This window comes from Copadichromis virginalis, linkage group LG3 (assembly GCF_057382275.1).
Source record: "Copadichromis virginalis isolate Kocher_CV1m ecotype Utaka linkage group LG3, C_Virginalis_male_GT1.1, whole genome shotgun sequence".
Classification (NCBI taxonomy): Eukaryota; Metazoa; Chordata; class Actinopteri; order Cichliformes; family Cichlidae; genus Copadichromis; species Copadichromis virginalis.
Window position 1 is genome coordinate 27521448 of NC_140620.1, and position 19483 is coordinate 27540930.

Genomic DNA, 19483 nt, shown 5'->3' on the forward strand with positions numbered 1-19483 from the left:
TGTTCTTTGTCGTTAGCTTGGCTCTGTCCCTAGTTCTCCTCTCTTCCAGGTTTAAAGCCACCGTTGACTTCGATGCCTGTTTCAGTGATGTGTCGACAGGACAGGAAATCATGAAAAAGGATTTGTGTTTTCAACCTTTGGAGCTCAGATTGAAAAACAAACCAGTTATTAAAAACAGCCTGGTGTCTACACTATCAGCCAGTTTCACTTCCTTAATGAAGCCAGATATTAGTGTGTGCTGAGTGCTTTTCTGATGCACAGCAATCCTTTCCTGGAGTTATTTCCAGCCGTTTGTCATCCCTCTGCGCTTTAGTGTTTTTTGTTGTCATGTCTGTGTTTGTCCACCAGGTGTCTCCCTCAGCTCTGTGTGACAGTTGTCTTTCAGTCTCACTTTAATGTTTTCTGCAGGTTCAGTTGTGTTTAATCATTTTCTTGCATATGAAATCAAGTCAGACACACAGAGCTCGTGAACTTACTGCCAACAAACTAAAATCAGCGCAAAAGCACCAAGGAGGAAAACTGCTTCATTTATTCTCTCAGATTAGCTTCACATTGTCAGATCCTGGAATGAACACAAGCCTTTTTCCTTTTTAAAAAATAACCTGAGTTTGTTCACATTAAATACAATGAACTCCTCATTGATTATAATAATGAAAAGTAAACTTCCTGCAGTGTTTGCTGAGTCACAAACAGCAGACAAACAGATCAATGCAGATGAAATGACACATTCTTCACAAATACACAAAGTGAGAAAAAAATCTTTGTGATCAATAAAGAACTACTGACTTCTCCGTGAAGTAGAAGAGAAACAACATAAAATTATTATTCAAAGAAATGAAGCTCTTGTTTTTTTATTCTACGAGTGCACTGACGTGACACTGTGATATTTTCAGTATACAGTTACATCCACACAAGACATTAGAGCTGCTGTTCTAACCTTCATTTGAATCCAAACGATTAATAGCACCAGCATTTCTCCCTTACCCAGTATCTACAGGTCCATAAAGTGTGTTCTCGCCCTCATAGGGAGGCCGCAAAGAGACTAAAGCAGCCAGAAGTTGAACCTGGATTTTTTTAAATCCATAGTCAGATGATTGTCCATTGCGCCACAGGGAAGTGTTCTAGACAGACAGGTTTGAGCTGATTATGCACTCGTTCTGATAACATGTCACCCTACAACAAATAAACACTCCTAGTAGCAGCTACAACAGGCAGAAGACATTTGCTGTTGGATTTCTTGTGCCACAGACTTTGTAATTCACAATAAGTGACTTAATAAAACATTTTCCTCCTGAAAGTGAAACTCTGTCAAAAGAAGTTTGAAGGTAATCTTTATTTAGTTTATTCTGCATTTAGCAGACACAGCTGGATTTTTTTATATTAAAAAACAACAACAACAACAACAGCAAAGTCCAAGTACCGTGCCTGAAAATCATTACACTGTGTGACTGTGAGACAATATATTCAAGTATATATAAAAACTAAAACCAGATGTTTGTCTGAGACTTAAAAACCTGAATGAACACACTCAGCTTTGGTTACTCTTGCTTTGATTAAAAAAGAAAAAGACGAGGCTTCAGTAGAACAATAACAGAACTCGATCCCTGGATAATAAACAAAGAACAAGTCTACACAACAGGAGCAGACTCCTGCAAAAGGCTGCTCCTCTGTGTCGGCTCTACCACCAGCACACTGCTATAACTCGCAGCTGTCCCCATATTCTCTAAGCATGAAACAGTTAATCAGTGTGAATTCTCCTGTGCCGTATTAACTGCATATTCCAGATGAAACTTTCCCCACAGATGCTACAACAATGGTGCTTCTCGCCTGTGTGAACTCTCGCGTGAGATTTTAGAGCTGATTTTTTACTGAATTCTTTTCCACAGGTGCTACAAGGATACGACTTCTCATCTGTGTGAATTCTCACGTGAGCTTTCAATGCTGATAGGTCAATAAACTTTTCCCCACAGCTGTTACACGAGTACGGACACTCGCCAGTGTGAATTCTCATGTGATCCTTTAACTGTATCTTCCGAATGAATCTCTTCTCACAGGTACCACAAAAATATGGCTTCTCACCTGTGTGAATTCTCCTGTGCCGTATTAACTGCATATTCCAGATGAAACTTTCCCCACAGATGCTACAACAATGGTGCTTCTCGCCTGTGTGAACTCTCGCGTGAGATTTTAGAGCTGATTTTTTACTGAATTCTTTTCCACAGGTGCTACAAGGATACGACTTCTCACCTGTGTGAATTCTCATGTGATTTTTCAAGCGTGTCAGCTGACTGAATTTTTTGCCACATTTGCTACAAGGAAACCGTTTCTCTCCTGTGTGGACTGTCAAATGTGCAGCCAGTAAGCATTTATACTGAAACGTTTTCCCACAAGTGTCACACTGTAGAGACTTTTCCCTTGCTTCAGTTTGACTCTCTGAAGCAGCAGTGTTGTCTGCTAAAGCATCAGCCTCCTGCTTCAGTCCAAGCTGCTCTCCCTCCTGACTGCTGCAGAGCTCCTCCTGTTCCTCTTTAATCTGTGGAGGCTCTGGGTCCTCCTGGTCCAGACTGGAGTTCCTCTCCTGGTTACAGACCTGCTGCTCATCCAGACCCTCCTCTTCCTCACCCAGACCCTCCTCTTCCTCACCAACATGCTGCTGTTGGAGGTCTGAAGAGACAAATGCAGAAAAACAAGCTGTTGAGAAAACATTTGATCTGACCCCTCAGTAGTGATCAGATTTGATGAGGATTTAGCTGTTCCAATTCCATTCTCAAATCACTTAACGATTCAAATTTTTAATGGTTCTCTTATTGTTATTAGGTTCTCACTGGCTCCACTTTGAGAGTCCCGACTATCTCCAAGCAGCATATCAAAGGCATTACATACATGCAAATTAATTGTATGTGTGTGCATGTCGAAGGCATTTCATAACCGTTCTTTAAAGTAATGCAGTATGCTACTATGGGAGGGGTGTGGTCTCTGCCCCGCTGCAGTGGAAGGGTGGTGCAGTGAACTCTTGAGGCGGTGTCAGGGCAGCAGAGGGGACAGGTGTGTGTGCTGACTAATGACTCTCTCCATATATATAGTAACAGGTGAGACTGACAGGAGTGTGTGCAGTGCAGGAGCTGCGGAGGGAGCTGACTCCTGGCTCGAGAGTGCCTTAAACCAAAAACGCGAACTGCTAAACCAAGCAAAATAAAAGAAAACAACACGTCAAACACTGTGTGTGTCAGGTCATTGTTACAGTTATTTCCACCTGGAAGGAGTTATTCGTTACACTGTTCATTACATTACTTTTGGATTTATATAAACTTACAGGCTACAGCCCCACACACCAACACAAATCCCTATCCTCATGCAGGACACACGTGATCTTTCTCTTAGTATTTAGGTTAATTTCAAGTACAGTCAAGGATCAAAGCCAAATAATATATTTCATATAGATATCTGCAATCTAAACTATGGCATAAAAAATTATTTTGTCCTCTTGGAAGACTTTCTGATTTTAATCAAAGGACAGTTTTGTGCTGTTGAAAAGAGAACAAGATGTTTTGATGGTGTAGATTTTATTTAATAATACTTCAGTGTCCAACCTAACAAGCCTCTGTTCACTCTGTTCACTCTGAAAGTGTTTTTTCTCTTTATAATATTTATTATTGTACATTAATGAGACAAAAGTACTTCTTATCCAATTAATCCATTATTTGATAGAATAATCAATAGCTGCAGGCCTAATTCATTTTTATTACGACCATCACAGTTTACATACCTATTCTGTGTGACATTATATCAGGTTCACAGATGGTCTCCAGCAGTCCAAGCTGCTCTCCCTCCTGACTGCTGCAGAGTTCCTCCTGTTCCTCGTAAATCTGTGGAGGCTCTGGGTCCTCCTCTTCCTTACAGTTGTGTTGTTGTAGGGGGTCTTGAGGAACAAAGATTCAGATTTATCACCAATCAACCAAACACTGAAGAATCTGAGCTTGAACAGCACAGAGTTAAAAACATGTCCATACCTGTGATGTGTGAGTTTCTGTCGGGTTTCCGGCTGATATCCAGCAGTCTGTGCTGACGGTTGATCTCCTCCTCATACTGGACGATGGTTTTTTGAACCTCTGAGAAGATTTCTTCACAAACAGCAGTTAGTCTCTCCTTGATGAACTCTCTCAGATACTGAGCTGAACTCATTGCTGCTTCAACTCAGGCTGAGCGGATCGATACAAGCATCAATAGAAGCGATACAGACGTTGGTATCAGATCCACACTGATGTGACGGGATCGATACTTTAGTTTGTGTCTCTCTTCCGACTTCAGTCCGCTTCGTTAAAAAGCAGCCATGTCTGCACACACCGCTCCACTCAAACAGCCACACTTGCCCCTCCACTTCCTTCCTTCTCCTTCTTCTGAGCTTGATGGCAGTTGGCAAACCAGCTTACAGGTGTATTGCTGCCACCTACTGGAGTGAAACGTGGACAGGGAAAAAATGACAGACGTCTGTGTCGGGCTCGTTTTGATGACCTTCGTGTTGACGTTCGGCCGTACCACGTGACTGATTCAGTAAACGCTTTGTGCGTTTGGTGTGTGGCTCTCTCTACAAAGGAGATTTAGGGCCACGTTGAGAAAAAAAACCCTCTGGCATTTCTTAAATTTGTGACTTTATTGCACGTTTGTTTTCAGTCTTTTTGAACTTCGTTTTTTGCGATGGAAGCGAGATGGGACAGCCCACCCACTCCGACCCCGAATGAGTTTGCACATACTAATACCTTTGTGCACTCTTTTGTAGGAGGGCTGGATTTCCCTGAGGCACACTCTGAAAATCAGGGTTCAAGATAAACCTATTTGTTTTACTTCAATCCAACTTTATTTATAGAGCACTTTAAAAACAACATGTTTGACCAAAGTACTTTCCAGTGAAAAACAGTGATAAAAGTTAGAAAACCAATCATTACACAGAAAAAGAAAATACAATAACAATAAAATAAATAAATAAAAAATAGTAAAAATGAATAAAATAAAATATACAATAAATAAAATGAACAAACTAAAGAAGATTAAAAGTGACCAAAAACTGAATGGTACTACTAATCAAATGCCTTGGAAAAAAGTTTTTCAAGTGATTTAACAATCTCAAGTGTTGGGGCCAGCCTAACATGGAGGGGCAAGTTATTCCTTAATTTTGGGGCCACAACAGCAAAAGTTCAGTCCACCCAGTGTTTCAGTCTCAACTTGAATGAACTCAGCAGTGACTCCATAACACACAAGACCAAGTCCAGCATAGAGCGGCTGAGTGAATGTGGTCTGGACTCTGTGGAGGAGAGTCATGGTTTCAGAGACGCTGTAGAAAGACAGAATACCTGCTCTGTGATCCAGGTACACTCCTACTCTGGAGGACCGAGGACCTGAGAGGACAGTTTGGACTTTGTTGTAGTAAAATATATAACTGTCTGTGTCACAACGTAATGCCCAAGATTTCTCATTTAGTCCAAATCCACAGTGATATAAACCTCCTGTTCTGCTGAAATTCTTGTATGCGACCGCTACATAAACTGCTCCTCCTCTGCACTCCACCTCCCAGTAACAACGTCCAGTCAGACTCTCTTTGCTCAGCACTTGTTCATATTCAGTGAATCTCTCTGGATGACAAGAGTAAAACTGTCCGCCTTCTTTTAATGTTGCTTTTCGGTTCCCTTCAGATAGTACGAGCTCTTTATGTGCTGTGTTTGGATCCAGTGTAATTTTATGCAAATATCTTAAGAATCCAGCTCTGGTCTCTGGCTCTGCTGCTGAGTGTAAAACATCATTCTTCCTTTCTGCTGCAGCTTGGACTGTTTCATGGCATTTATGTTCATCCATTATGCAGACCTAACAGATACTCTGTTGATCAGTAAAAAAAGAAAATCTTCATCACCTTATCATGACGAGAGCCCGAGTTCTCCTGGAATTCAGAGATCCATAGTGAGATGTTCTTTGTTGTCCTCTTTGCAGCAGTAAATATGCTGGTTTCTCTTTCTTCACAGAAAATCAAAGTGTGTTTCAGCTTCAGATTCTGAGTTTTTCCTCTCTGTTCTTTGAAGTTTTGAGATTACACCAGTCCTTCAGCTGGTAAATATGTCAGAGCAAAGGAACCAGAAAATTTGCTGTCAGTGGTCAGCTGTTGAACAAAAAAAAAATCAAGCCAGATGTTACAAGCATTTTTTTAAGCATGCAAAGAAAAAAAACTCCACAGGAGATGAAACATTAATATGGAGAATAGTTCACTGAAAGAAACTTTCAATACACCAAGAAAACTAAAAAAGACAAAACAGACAAAAAGGAGGAGATCAAGCTGTAGAGACACAGACCAGAACACAACCGAAAGTGAACTTCCTTACATCAAGGGCTCTCAGTTTTATAGAGTGGTTCACTCACCCACTCTTTATGTCAAATCCCCCTCATGATCTCATCATAAAAACAGGGACTTTCGTGCCCTCTGATTACCACCATTACTCTGAGCCATAAGACTTGATTATCTCACTCCCTTGCAAAAACATCTCCCATTAACAGAGCACAGTCCATCTTCCATTATGTTCAGAGTGAAAATGTGGGAATAAAAAGCTTTAATGAAGTCCCATAAATAAAACAAACAGACATTATATATTGATCACTCATGCTCAGAACAGTCTATATGTTGTGAGATGCGATCCTTCTCAAAGACGTGACGCATGAAATGAGAACAACAATAAATTGTCATCTAGTGCTGATCTATGTGATTTTCCAGTGTTGGATCAAGTTTACTGAGAGTTCAAACTGAAGGGGACTTTACAGTGCTTTCATTGGTATATCATCAGTAATAAACACAATGGTTTTACGCTCCACACATCATATTTCAAAATGGAAAGGGTTAAAGGTCAGAATGGTTATATTGATGAAATACAGAGAGCTGGAGAGAACGGAGTGACTATCAGTCTGGTTTCCTGTGAAGAAAAACAGGAAAACAGATCACAAAGTTTTTATAGGTTTCATTCAGAATTAATAAGCCAAGACTGTAAAAGAAGAAAAAATCTGTGTAAAAGTGAATAATTTTTCATAGTAGTTATCTTTTCTTCTGTACACATTTCTCAACTACTGCATTGCACTTGCACTGGTGAAAAAGTTCAAGGGTGACCATTACACCGACAGGCTTCATTTGGCTTGGGTTTCATCTGGAGAAGCTTTCTTTACCTTCTGTGGTAAATATTAATACTTTAGCTCAGTATCATTTTATATACAGACGACTATTATTGGAGTATCTTGTGTCTGCTGCATCCAGATAAATCAGGAATATTTAACAGACTCGTTTTGAAATACTAGTGATTTACGTGACTTAAGCTTTACAGTTCAGTAAATATAAATTTTATTTCTGGCTATGTTACCACCAGTTTTTGGACTCAGGTGGCCTGACAAGGACCAGTATTTATTAGCCACAGACAGGTGCCGCGAGAGCTGAGGCTCGGGTGTGAAATTTATGGTTTTCAGGGTTTTTATAGTTGTTGTTTTTAACGTGTTTATCATTAACTCTGTTTCCCTGGGTCTTTTCCCGTGTGTTATGAATAAAGCTTCAATTTTCTGGTAGCGGTACTGGTTTTATTTTGTTGTATTGATCCGTGAAAATATTGTCGGACATAAACTGGTCTGGGACCGCTGAGTTAAATTAATTCTGCACCCAGTATGTTTACCATTACGTGCATGCTGTAGTACATAGAACGGTTTAGTAAATATTTGCAGACAGTCTTTGTGCAACCGTGTTCATTACATTGCAGCGTAATATGTTTGTATTGAGGATTTAGCAGAACATTGAGCACATAACTGTGTGCCTTTTATTCCATCAATATCCTTAGATCTGAATTATTTATTAGTTATCTGAAATGTGCATTATGAGCTTTCACCAAATGAAGCACTCTAAACACTGCGCTGGAAAAGTCCCTTACTTCACTCACTGAAAAAGGATGAAGATATAAGCAATGATGACTCAGGAAATGAAGGAAGCCCCTGATTTTCTACAAAAATAAGCTAACTCAATCAGAACATTAAAGTTGTTTTTTTCAATAAACAGCTTGTAAAACACAGAATGCCATTAAGTGCTTATATTTAGTCTTGATGTATACTTAGTGGCACTTTAAGCACAGTCATGCAGCTCTACATCGGCACAAAGTCTCACTCTGTTTTATCCTGCTGGCTTTTTAGAAATCTGCTTAAATGAATGCTGTGATGATGATAATAATAATAATCCAGCTCAGACTAATCAATATTAAACTTTGTTTTATTCAATGCATTTCTTCTGTAACTGAAAAATAAAAACAGATAAAACATAATAGCATGTCTTCAGTCTGAAAAAGGTGAGTCAAAGGAAAATAACGTCCTCAAATTCATCCAGGCTGCTGGAATTTGTAAATTTCCCCCTCAGGGTAACTCTCCTCCTCATATCTGGTTGTCAAGTCTTTGCCTCGGTGTCATGCTATTTCTTTTCATATTGTTCAAGACCTTTGGATTCTGGAGTTAATTTTCTATTGATTTCATACTTTAAAAATAAATAAATAAATAAATATATATATATATACATATATACACACACATACATATTGTAGCGAACCCCCCCGAATGAAGGATGACACTTTACTGATGACGTTTTGAAGGTTTAATGGCAGTAAACCATCAATTTCACCATAAGAGCTGGGGATGTATACATAGAAACAGCGTGTAAGCAAAAATAATCCACACTCTTACAATCGTAAACCTTATAACACTTCCCCTGCCGGTGGCGGACTCCCTCAGACATCGGTGCGTTGGTGGTTCTTTGTGTCTGGGGATGGGCGTCCAGGTACACACCGGCTCACCCCTTGGCGGCCGCTTATCGGGGCCTGGAGCCTGGGGCTCGGTCACTCAGGCACGGCTGGCTGCCGGCGGAGCTCACGGGCGCGTCACTGCAACTCCCCCTGGCTTCTGCTCCGCGGCTGCTGAGTGAGCCCTCATCTGGGACTCTCCTCAGCTCTTTCTGGGACAGTGGCGCGGCTGCCCCTCTGTTGGTCTTCCATGATCTCTTGTGTTCTGGGGGCCTCTGGATGTCTGGAGTTTTGATCTCCTCCATACCTGCTTCATGCCCTGGAGGACGGGGCTGTGGCCCCCCCACACCCTCTAGCAGATCATTACATGAAGGAACCTTTTAAAAAACAAAAAACAAGCGCGTCCATGCTCACAGGTGTACACACGGGTGATCACACCCACAAACTACACCCTTTTTGGCTCCTACCTCAAAGCACACTGTGTTCTGTTGATCTTATGTGCTGCACAATAATGTTTAATATTTAGTATTTACTGTCATATTCCCATATATCATTGTGATGTTGTTTATTCTATTACTCTTGTTCTCTTCTGCTTGTTCTCTTTTTTCTTTCTCAGCAGGCGATCCAGGTGATCGATAGATGCATTTTTTTTTCTGCCCATTCTGTTGGTTTTTGTTTTTTGCCCTTCTCCCCCGTCCCTCTTCTCAGCTGTTTCTCTTTCCCTCTTTCTTTCTCCCCTTCTTTCCTCCAGTCAAATCTGTCCCGTATTCAGCAAGTGAAAATAAAATAAACAATAAAAGGTGAATCAAATGGACCATTACGGCAAGGCTGGGATGGTCAATTTGGTAAAGTAAATCCGTTGGGCATCTTTCTTTGCCTTTAGACAACAATTCTGATGGTAAAAGAGCCAAACGGGACAGGCCAAAAAAAAAAATAATAATAATTTCCTAAATTGCAAAATAAAATTATGTTCATCCACACATACATAACCAAAGAGGGGCAAATTACAAATTACTACTACCAGACCTCATAAATAGTCACATAGTCGACTCTTTCTACAGAGGTTACCTTAACATCTTTGCACATCTGTAATTTCAACCATTGGTATCCCAAAAGCACCAAAGGAGTTGAGGACTCTGTTGTAAGGGTTTCAGCAGAGGCAGTAAGCGTCATTACTTAAAAATGACATAAGGATGAAACTCAGTGGGAAGCCGAGATGACAGCGAGAAGCATGTTTATGCAAAGTTTCTAGTCTGTCCCATGGACTGATATATAAGGAGACTCAACATTTTGTTCTATATAACAGAGGGCATAAGAAAATGATACACCCAATAATTTTCTCTTGTTACTATACTGGATGTTTTATGTGTCATTAGGCCAATTATAAATAAAGGATATGCATTGACAGAATATGTTGCAGCTCTAAAACCATGGGTCCACTTTATTTCACCTTTTTCTGAATATCTTCAGCTCATGAAACGGCTGTTATGAGTTTCCATCACTAGTGGATGATCTTCCAGTACCTGATGGATTGGTTTAAAAGTTCAGTTTGAATTTATGATCACTTTGATGATCTACTGACTTTCCCCCCTATAGTCTGAGTAAATTTTCAACAACTACCAGATAGATTGCCATGGATAAGTGACAAGAGTGCCTATCAAAATCTGTGACCAATTAGCCTCAGCATTACTCTTTGCTTGTGATAAATGTGCTGGTGGCACATAGAAAAAATGACAACCGTGGTATTAGTTATAACTACATGACTTAACATCATCATTGATGTTAACGTTTAGCTTGTGTAGCTGGTCTAAAGTTCCTGACAGAGCTACACTTTTTTATTAAAATATTCTTGGCCGAGCACAATTAGGAAATATGGAATGAATGAATGCTCTTCTAAACTCTTGTTTTTTTTTTTTTTAAACAAACTGTATTTAAGAGCTGAGTCAATTAAACACTGGAAAATTTCCCATGGGATTTGAGGGTGGGTGCGGGACCTCAGTATGGCCCTGTGGAGCAGACCTTTTGATGTACATCCTTCTCCTTAAAAAGAGAAAATACAAAAAAGAGAAAAAAAAATAAAAATAAAAATAACATGAAGTTCGTTTCAACGTAACATTTAACAAATGTAGCGACAGTCACAAAAACATCTAAACGTGTCCTTATTTATATCATAACCATACCTTGTGCCTCTATCAAGGGGGCTTCTAATGACAAAAGAAATCTCCATAGGCTCCGTTAAGCCATCACATTTCAAAACTCCCGCAACTGCTGCTGAAAACTGCGCCAAAACAGTTTTACAGGAAATCGTCCCATCAAAATAAAAGCTTCTACACCCGAACAGGAAGTTGGTAGTAGAAAACAGCAATGAGTGCCAAAATAAGGTGCAAGGAAAGGCATTCAGGGTTATTTACATATATATATAATTTTGGCACCAGGAATCTGAATTTGAGTATTTTTCTGTACCACATAATGACATAAAATCTAATAAAATACAAATAATGACTGATTTGATGAGCAAAAAGCAATGAGAAAACTCAGAAAAAAATTTGTTACTGCAGCTACAACTCGTGCATCTTGTTAAAGGATGGAAAGGCAAACAGAAACTATAATACACCGGGCCGTATTTATCTGAAATCCAGAGCAGGGAAAGCATTTTCTAGAGATACCACAGAAAAAAAATACTCAAAAGAAGTTTTGATGAAATATTTATTTAAACTTTGAGAAAGGATAATTAACTCCAATAAACAATAAAATAAAAGAACAGGAGCATACTGAACTAGAACCTTCATGAAATGTAAGAATGTCAGGTTTTCCCTGAAACAATTTTAACAGTGCTTCCTGGTGGGCCATGATGGTACTGCATGTGGGCTGCAGTAATAACAACAGAAATTCAGCTTTACATTATTTAGGAGCAGGTCAAGTTGCATATTTATAAAAATACATTTATTCAAATAAAAAGTGAATTACAACCAACATAGAACATGATTAGTTTACTCAGAACGTACTGCTCTTTTACTGACGTTTGTGTCCCAGTGGCAGGTGGGTCACACTTTAGCCTTAATGCTAAGTATGAATGGGCAGCATTATCAATTTATAACCAACAACCTTTGTTGCTTCTGTTTTACGAATAAAAGTCTCAACAAATAAATCACTCTTGTGTTTTGATTGATAAAGAATTACAATGTTTCTGGGTTGTTGTTTTTTTAAGTGAGCTTCTCCCTTCACTTTGAGAATGGCTTTTCACTCAGGTGTCGCAGTAATTTGACTTCTGGTCAGTGTGAGCTCTACCACCAACACGCTGCTATGACTCACAGCTGTCCCACATGAAACCTTAACCAGTGTGAATTTTCATGTGTTTCTTTAATTGTATCATCTGAATGAATCTTTTCCCACAGATGCTACAACAATGCGGTTTCTCACCTGTGTGAATTCTCACATGTCGCTCCATACCCGACTTCTCTCTGAATTTTTTACCACAAATAGCACAAGAATACGGTTTCTCCCCCGTGTGAATTCTTACATGACGTTCCAAATCGGATTTCTGACCAAATCTTTTCCCACAAACGGTACAAGAATACAGCTTCTCACCTGTGTGAACTCTCAGATGTGTAATCAGATGGGATCTATAGGGAAACATTTTTCCACAGGTGTTGCATTGCACAGAATTTTTCCTTGTATGAGTTTTACTCTGACTGTCTGACACAAGAGTGTCGTCTAGACTTTTACCATGATCTGTTCTCTTCTCCAGCTCTGCTTCAGGAGAGCTGAGAGGAAGGTACTGCTCACTGTTTGGTTCTGGTTCACTGTGGTCACTTTGCTCATAAGTTAGAGTCACCATGAAGGTATCAGCCTCCTGCTTCAGTCCAAGCTGCTCTCCCTCCTGACTGCTGCACAGTTCCTCCTGTTCCTCTTTAATCTGTGGAGGCTCTGGGTCCTCCTGTTCCTCTTTAATCTGGAAAAAGATTAAACTGGAGTTCATCTCCTGGTTACAGACCTGCTGCTCATCCACACTCTCATTTTCCACACAGTCGTGTAGTTGTGGGAGGTCTTCAGGAACTAAAACAAACAGAAAAAAAACAAACAAACAAGGTCACTCATGTAATTATACAAAAACTACAAAGCTCAGCATAACTGGTGCCACAGTGAGGTCCCAGTCATGCTCAAGAAATATATGAATGTATAATATTTTCATCACACGAGGCACCCCGGTGGCACCCTCAGATGCTAAGGGGGGGGGGGGGGATTTACAGGTACTGATGAGCAGAAAATATATACATATTTTCAATGCTTAAAATTAAAAGTTTCAGGGCTCAAATGTGTAAATGTCACATCAGAAATAAAGAGCACATAGCTTATATATATTAGTATATAAATATATAAATTTGTGAATATACAAGCTTAATAGGGTTCTGCTGACACTGCTCTTGTCATATTTGCAGCATTTATGTTGGGTTTTGGTGTCAGGAAGCAGAAAGACTGTCTGAACAGGGAAAGTTAATAACCACCGTCACAATAGAGCTCAACAGTGAAGCTCAAAGTGAAAATCGCATTCAGGGATTTTGATTATGAGCATAATGTTGTGACCATATAAGTAGACTTGCTAAAGGCTACGACACTGTGAAACGATGGTATGTGCTACGTGATATCAAGCATGTTTGAACAAAAAAGCCTTTGTGGAAAAGAACAAAGCTACCTACGATCGCAAACTGAAACAGTGATGTCTCGATTGGTAAAATTTACAGTTACCACGTTTTGTTAATGTCAAAGCTCCTCACTGTGAACAAAAACGTCAAAGTAAACTGCAGGTTGACTGCCATGAAAACATTTCTAACAACCCTTATCAGAAACTTAAACATGAACCTGTTAAAGAAGGTAACAAGGTTGCTGAAAGTGGCTGAAGCTAAAATAGCCAGAGCCAGTCACAAGCCAGTAGCCTCAGTATGAGCAAAGGATCAAAGCAGTTAAGGAGGAAAGTTAAGGAGATTATGAAAAAAATTACCCAAATTTTTTCTTATATTTGCTGAAGTCAGGGTTATACGGTGAGGTGCTGATGCAATGACCTGAGCACCCCCCAATTGCTCATCTTAACCTAAAGGAGGTGGAACACTTAACTGTTTCTACCCTAACAAACCTCTTATTAGAATGTTCCTGATTCCTGAAAGTTCTCTAAGAAAGGACAAATCTGATAAACATTTTAAATGCCTAAATACAGCTTAGACATTTATTCAGCTGTGTGAAAACCAAGGAGGAACCCACCCAAGGGAAGTTTTATTTTATCTAATCTAATCGAATAACTTTAATCTCAGCCAAACCGATTTACTCACGAACAAATAAAACTGAAAAAAGCCAACCAATAACATTTTTAGGTTATCTAAGTGACATATATATCATGATTAACCTGGGTAGCGAAATACCACAATGATCTGAAAATGATGTGCCGTGAATTTGCTATTCTCGCCGGCTCTATTCACCATCAAGCTCCCGGCTAACTATCGAGCTGGTGGATAACAGACGTCTCCGAAAACGTCGGAGCACTTCTGCAAATATGTGATATCTTGATAAACCAAGCAGATATTTGAAGTTTACACAGCAACAATCACGCCTGAAAATATGTTAAAAGTTTATTTGTGACCCAAAAAGAGCATTAAGAGAAATATTAAAACTTGGCTGGGCTGCGCTATGAATTCTGCACACCCGTACCATCCTTCAAATTCGGGGAAAAGGAGGACGCATTTGTCGGCTGCATTCGGAACAGTCTACAAATTTGGACAGCCTTTGTCGCGTCACTGTGACGTAAACGGCCTACAATTGCGGCCTCAGAAGGATGCAGCCCATGAATTTGGACACTCCATATGTATCTCCCATTATTTCTTTCTCCTTCTGTTCTTCACATGCCTCCTCCACCACTGGTCTCTTTTGTCTCTCATCTACACCTCAAACCTCATCGCCTGAACTTTAGTCAAGGGTATAACACACACAAAGGTGCATGAACATGCTTATTTATTTATGATATTGTTGCAATTAGGAATTTTCAACATGCAACTTTCCCTCCAATAAACAGTTTAATTACATTCTCACATCACAGAGAGTTCAATCACCAAGTGTCCAAGTGTTCCCTGACTCATTTACTCCTTTTACAAAGTTTTATAATCTCCTCCAAAGTAAATAGTTGGAAATGTCCACAATCAGCATTATGAGGTAAACAGTGACCTGATAGCCTAAACTCGATAAACTACATAAATGCCAGACACAGTGTTTGAGTTGACTGGGGAGGTAAAAACTATCACCTATGAGTTTTTTAAGTGTTTGCATTATTTAAATATATTAAAATATAGTGTGAACAAAAACATTTGTATACACAATCAATAGCAGAAACATGCTCCCTGGAACCAGACCTGGGTAGGGAGTAGGGCTGGGCCATATTATACCGTTCACAGTAATACCGGTACAATGTTATATAGAATATGGGTAAAACGTGCATGTGCAGCGCCTTTGACTTCATACGCACATGGCCGGAAAAGCATGGCGGCAAGGGAAGATGAGAAGGGGGAAAATGGATCGTTGAGTGAAATGGATGAATTGGTTTGTAAAAATGGTGCAACTTCAGTGGTGTGGAACTAGTTTGGTGTTTGTCTATCAGATAGCCACCAAAGCACAATTTTTTGGTAGAACATGCAAAAAGGCCATTGTTATTACCATATTTATGGGACTATAAGGTGCTCGTAAAATCCTTAAAATTCTCAAAAATCGACAGTGCACCTTATAATCCAGTGTGCAGTGAGCTTTAATGCACACAAAAAAACAGCTGCTTGTTTAAGTGAAAATAAATTGATGGGTTTTTTTGCGCTAGTAAAGTTGTGAAGTTGTATTTTGTATTTTGTCTCGCATCAATTATATTGTCAGTTATATCGTTATTGCAAATTTTCAAATATATATCGTGATAAAGGGGTGGCAAATTCCAGGCCTCGAGGGCCGGTGTCCTGCAGGTTTTAGATGTGTCCTTCGTCCATCACAGCTGATTTAAACGGCTAAACTACCTTTCCAATATTTCTTGAAGTTCTCCAGAAGCCCAGTAATGAACTAATCATTTGATTCAGGTGTGTTGACCCAGGGTGTTATCTAAAACCTGCCATACCCTAGCTAGTTAGCTAGTTAGAGCCCGAAGAAGATAGATGGGCTCACTCCTGTAGTCCCATCTCCTAGGGCAGGGGTGTCAAACTCCAGTTCTGGAGGGCCAGCATCCTGCTTGTTTTTGAGATATCCTGGCCCTACCTGCTGCCAATTACCTGGATCAGGTGTGCTTTGCCATTAAGAAGCTTCAAGGGGCGATCGTGGCTCAAGAGTTGGGAGTTCGCCTTGTAATCGGAAGGTTGCTGGTTCGAGCCCCAGCTTGGACAGTCTCGGTCGTTGTGTCCTTGGGCAAGACACTTCACCCGTTGCCTACTGGTGGTCAGAGGGCCCGGTGGTGCCAGTGTCCAGCAGCCTCGCCTCTGTCAGTGCACCCCAGGGTGGCTGTGACTACAATGTAGCTTGCCATCACCAGTGTGTGAATGTGTGTGTGAATGGGTGGATGACTGGTTGTGTAATACAAATACAAATACAAATACAGGCCATTTACCAGTTAGTAGGAAAACAAGCAGGACAGCAGCCCTCGAGGCCTGGAGTTTGACACCTTTGGCCTATGAGTTAGAGCCAATGTGTGTCAGGCGGTGGTCTGACACACAATCCTCAGCTATCAAGTGGTGAAGGAGCCTGAGCTAGTGAATGAAGCTGAAAGATACCAAAAGCAAAAGGGTCTAGACTGACCAGACCCCTCGTTAGAGATAAGGTAAGAAGCTGATAGTAGAGTCAATACTGCCCCACATTGAAATTGCCAGTTGAGGAAGTTCAGGCACCTGAAAAGCTCTTAGGTGACTCCTGGGCTCCCAGAAAAGGTTTTTCAACCATGTCACCAGAAAAGATACCCAGGTTCAAGACATGCTGAAGAGATTATATCTCTCAGCTACGTTGTTAGCTGGGAAGAGGGAGGTACAGACTTCCTTGCTTAAGCTGCTGTCCTGCAACTCGGTCCTGGATAAGCAGAAGAAAATGGTTGTAGTTCAAGAGGTGGGAATGATTGACACTTAGCAGCAACCACGTTGACCAAAAGTTTATAAACGCACCACAGTGGAATGATTTTTTCCCAGTAGGCTGGTATGTAAATTATCTTTATTTCAGCATGCAGCATACCTGTCATAGTAAGTTTAGAGCACTTGGTGCTGATAAGTGTCTTTAAATGGAGCTGCAATGCCTTTCAGTGGTTTCACTGAATTTGCCAATACAACAAGTTGCAAACAGCCGTTCATACAAAATATGTCTGTGTTAATATAATCTACATGCAGTGTTACAAAAACAATGTCTTGATCAAAGGTAAATATATGTAATGAACCCTGGTGATCAGACTATTAATTGTGTAATTCTGTAATGTAGTTCCCATGTAATGGTTTTCTTGATATGCCTCTGACCCGTTTGAATGGATGCCTTCACCTTCTGTAAGTTACACTGTGTTGGTCAGTCAGCTTGACAGGCAGGTACATAAAATTGCATAAAATAAGAAATCCCAACAATAACACAACTCATTTAACAGAATCAACAGACAGATGCAATTTACAGGATGTTAAAGTGGTGATGTGCATACAATCAGCCTGACAATGTAAACACAACAAAAAAGATTCTCAGGGAAGCAGAATGGTTTCCATTTTCATCATGAATAACGTGATGATTTAATTGACAGACGGTTTGTCACTCAGGTGTGTCAGCGTGTAAACCAGTGCACTGACTATCTAAAATTGAGTGGGGGTGCAGTGATTGTTAGGGAAATGATTAATCATAGTTAGTCTTTTACTACAAACTAACTGCACATTTGACCTGACAGGCGGGTCAGTCTGTCTCTACAGTAACATCATGGCCTTTGGTCACATGTCTGCCTGCAGTGTTTCCACAAACATCTCTTCATGTTTGTGGAAACACTGAATTGTCCTACATCTGCTCAGCCTTTGAAGTAAACTCAGGTCTGTTTGAATTTAGTCAGTAAGTATAAATAAATAAATAACAGCGAATAGTTTCTTAGTTCTAACTCACTAATCTACAGGCTGAGCTGGTGGCTATACTGGCCAACAACTGAAATCCTGTTATTTGATTATTAGCATTATATTTTTTAATCTTACTGACTATTTATGTCGTAGTGTTTACGTCTGAACACGGGTCTTTTTAAACTCCAATTTTCGTCCGGAGTTTTGTCGAAATGCTGACAAACAACAGTAAACCTGGAACACCCAGTTTAACTTCTTCTAGTAAAATCAGTCACACTGAAGAATCTGAGCTTGAACAGCACAAAGTTAAAAACATGTCCATACCTATGATGTGTGAGTTTCTGTCGGGTTTCCGGCTGATATCCAGCAGTCTGTGCTGACGGTTGATCTCCTCCTCATACTGGACGATGGTTTTTTGAACCTCTGAGAAGATTTCTTCACAAACAGCAGTTAGTCTCTCCTTGATGAACTCTCTCAGATACTGAGCTGAACTCATCGCTGCTTCCGCTGAGGCTGGACGGATCGATACAAGCATCGATGAAGCGATACAGACGTTGGGATCAGATCCACACTGACGTGACGGTTTGTGTCTCGCCTTTAATTTCGATCCGCTTCGTCAAACAGCAGCCATGTCTGTGCACCCCGCTCTTGGCTCCTCCCCTGCTCTGCAGTGGTTTGCTCCAGTCACGTGAGGAATGTTTTTTCTCCTGCAAAACTTTATTCATATCACAGAAAACAGGATAAACAGGTTCGTACGAATGTGCAACATGCTGAAAAACAGTTCCTTCAACTTGTTATTGATACAGTATGGATCACAGGTCCTCCTGCTGACTTTGGTAACATTATGAGGACACGTTTAGGTGCAGCATTAAAAACCTCAGTTGATACTTCTAGTTGTATGAATATTTTGTATTTGTCCACAAATTCTTTGTATGATAACAAAAACATTTCGATAAAGCAACTCTATCGTGATTCATTTATCAAAGCATATATGATAACAGTCTTATTTTTTACTTGAACACTATTCATTTACATAATTATGTTTGTTTTAATCCAAGGCTTAGATTGTTCTTTCTATTTTTCTCCTCTCTGTGTCAGTGGGATAACTGTACATGTACTCTTATCTCTGCGTGAGTGCAGCACAGCACACAGCAGCACAGACAGTATACAAGGAAAACAAACTGTGTGGCATTGTACAACAGAACAAGAATTGATAATCCAGTTTTGTTTTGTGACCTCTCTTCAGTGATGTGAAAGTAAAGATTGTGTTACTAAATTAAGCTAAGCTAAGATGCTGAAATTAACATTTCCTTAGTACCGAAATTAAACATGATTGAGCAACTAAGAATCATATTTCATCAGGGAGCTGTTTTGAACAAAAAAGATTTTGTTCAGTATTTTGAGGGTTTGGGCAACAAAGGATGTTCATGAACAGGTCGCAAGGAAAACTTTGTTTTTCTAAGTTGTTGCACTTTAAAGCATCAGACAGTTTCAGTTTCTAATCTGCAACATTAGTGCTGCTTTCTCCGGGAAGAAGAAGCTGGTGAGCTAAACAGCTGTGCCTCAGCGCGCAGGACAGCAGCACTGAGGCTAAAGACTGTGTATCCATGGAAAAATGGA

General features: G+C 40.1%; 1 protein-coding gene across 1 annotated transcript; it reads right to left on the reverse strand.

The window, feature by feature from the left end:
- Positions 1–514: 514 nt before the first annotated feature.
- On the reverse strand, positions 515–18530 carry LOC146713846 (uncharacterized). Its single transcript, XM_085439072.1, has 5 exons — positions 18188–18530; positions 12126–12848; positions 4011–4193; positions 3767–3919; positions 515–2664 (listed from the first exon to the last, which is right to left on the reverse strand). Exons 1-5 carry the CDS (start codon positions 18396–18398, stop codon positions 1739–1741), a joined length of 2196 nt encoding a protein of 731 aa, XP_085295198.1. The 5' UTR covers positions 18399–18530; the 3' UTR covers positions 515–1738.
- Between the last annotated feature and the right edge of the window lie 953 nt (positions 18531–19483).

Bases quoted from the DNA above. Each gene is read 5' to 3' on its own strand.
- LOC146713846 (XM_085439072.1), bottom strand. From the start codon at position 18,398: ATGCTTGTATCGATCCGTCCAGCCTCAGCGGAAGCAGCGATGAGTTCA. The intron at 3,920-4,010 runs GTATGGACATGT...TTGTTCCTCAAG, and splicing joins CAGAAACTCACACATCACAG to ACCCCCTACAACAACACAAC. The intron at 2,665-3,766 runs GTATGTAAACTG...TTGTCTCTTCAG, and splicing joins TATAATGTCACACAGAATAG to ACCTCCAACAGCAGCATGTT.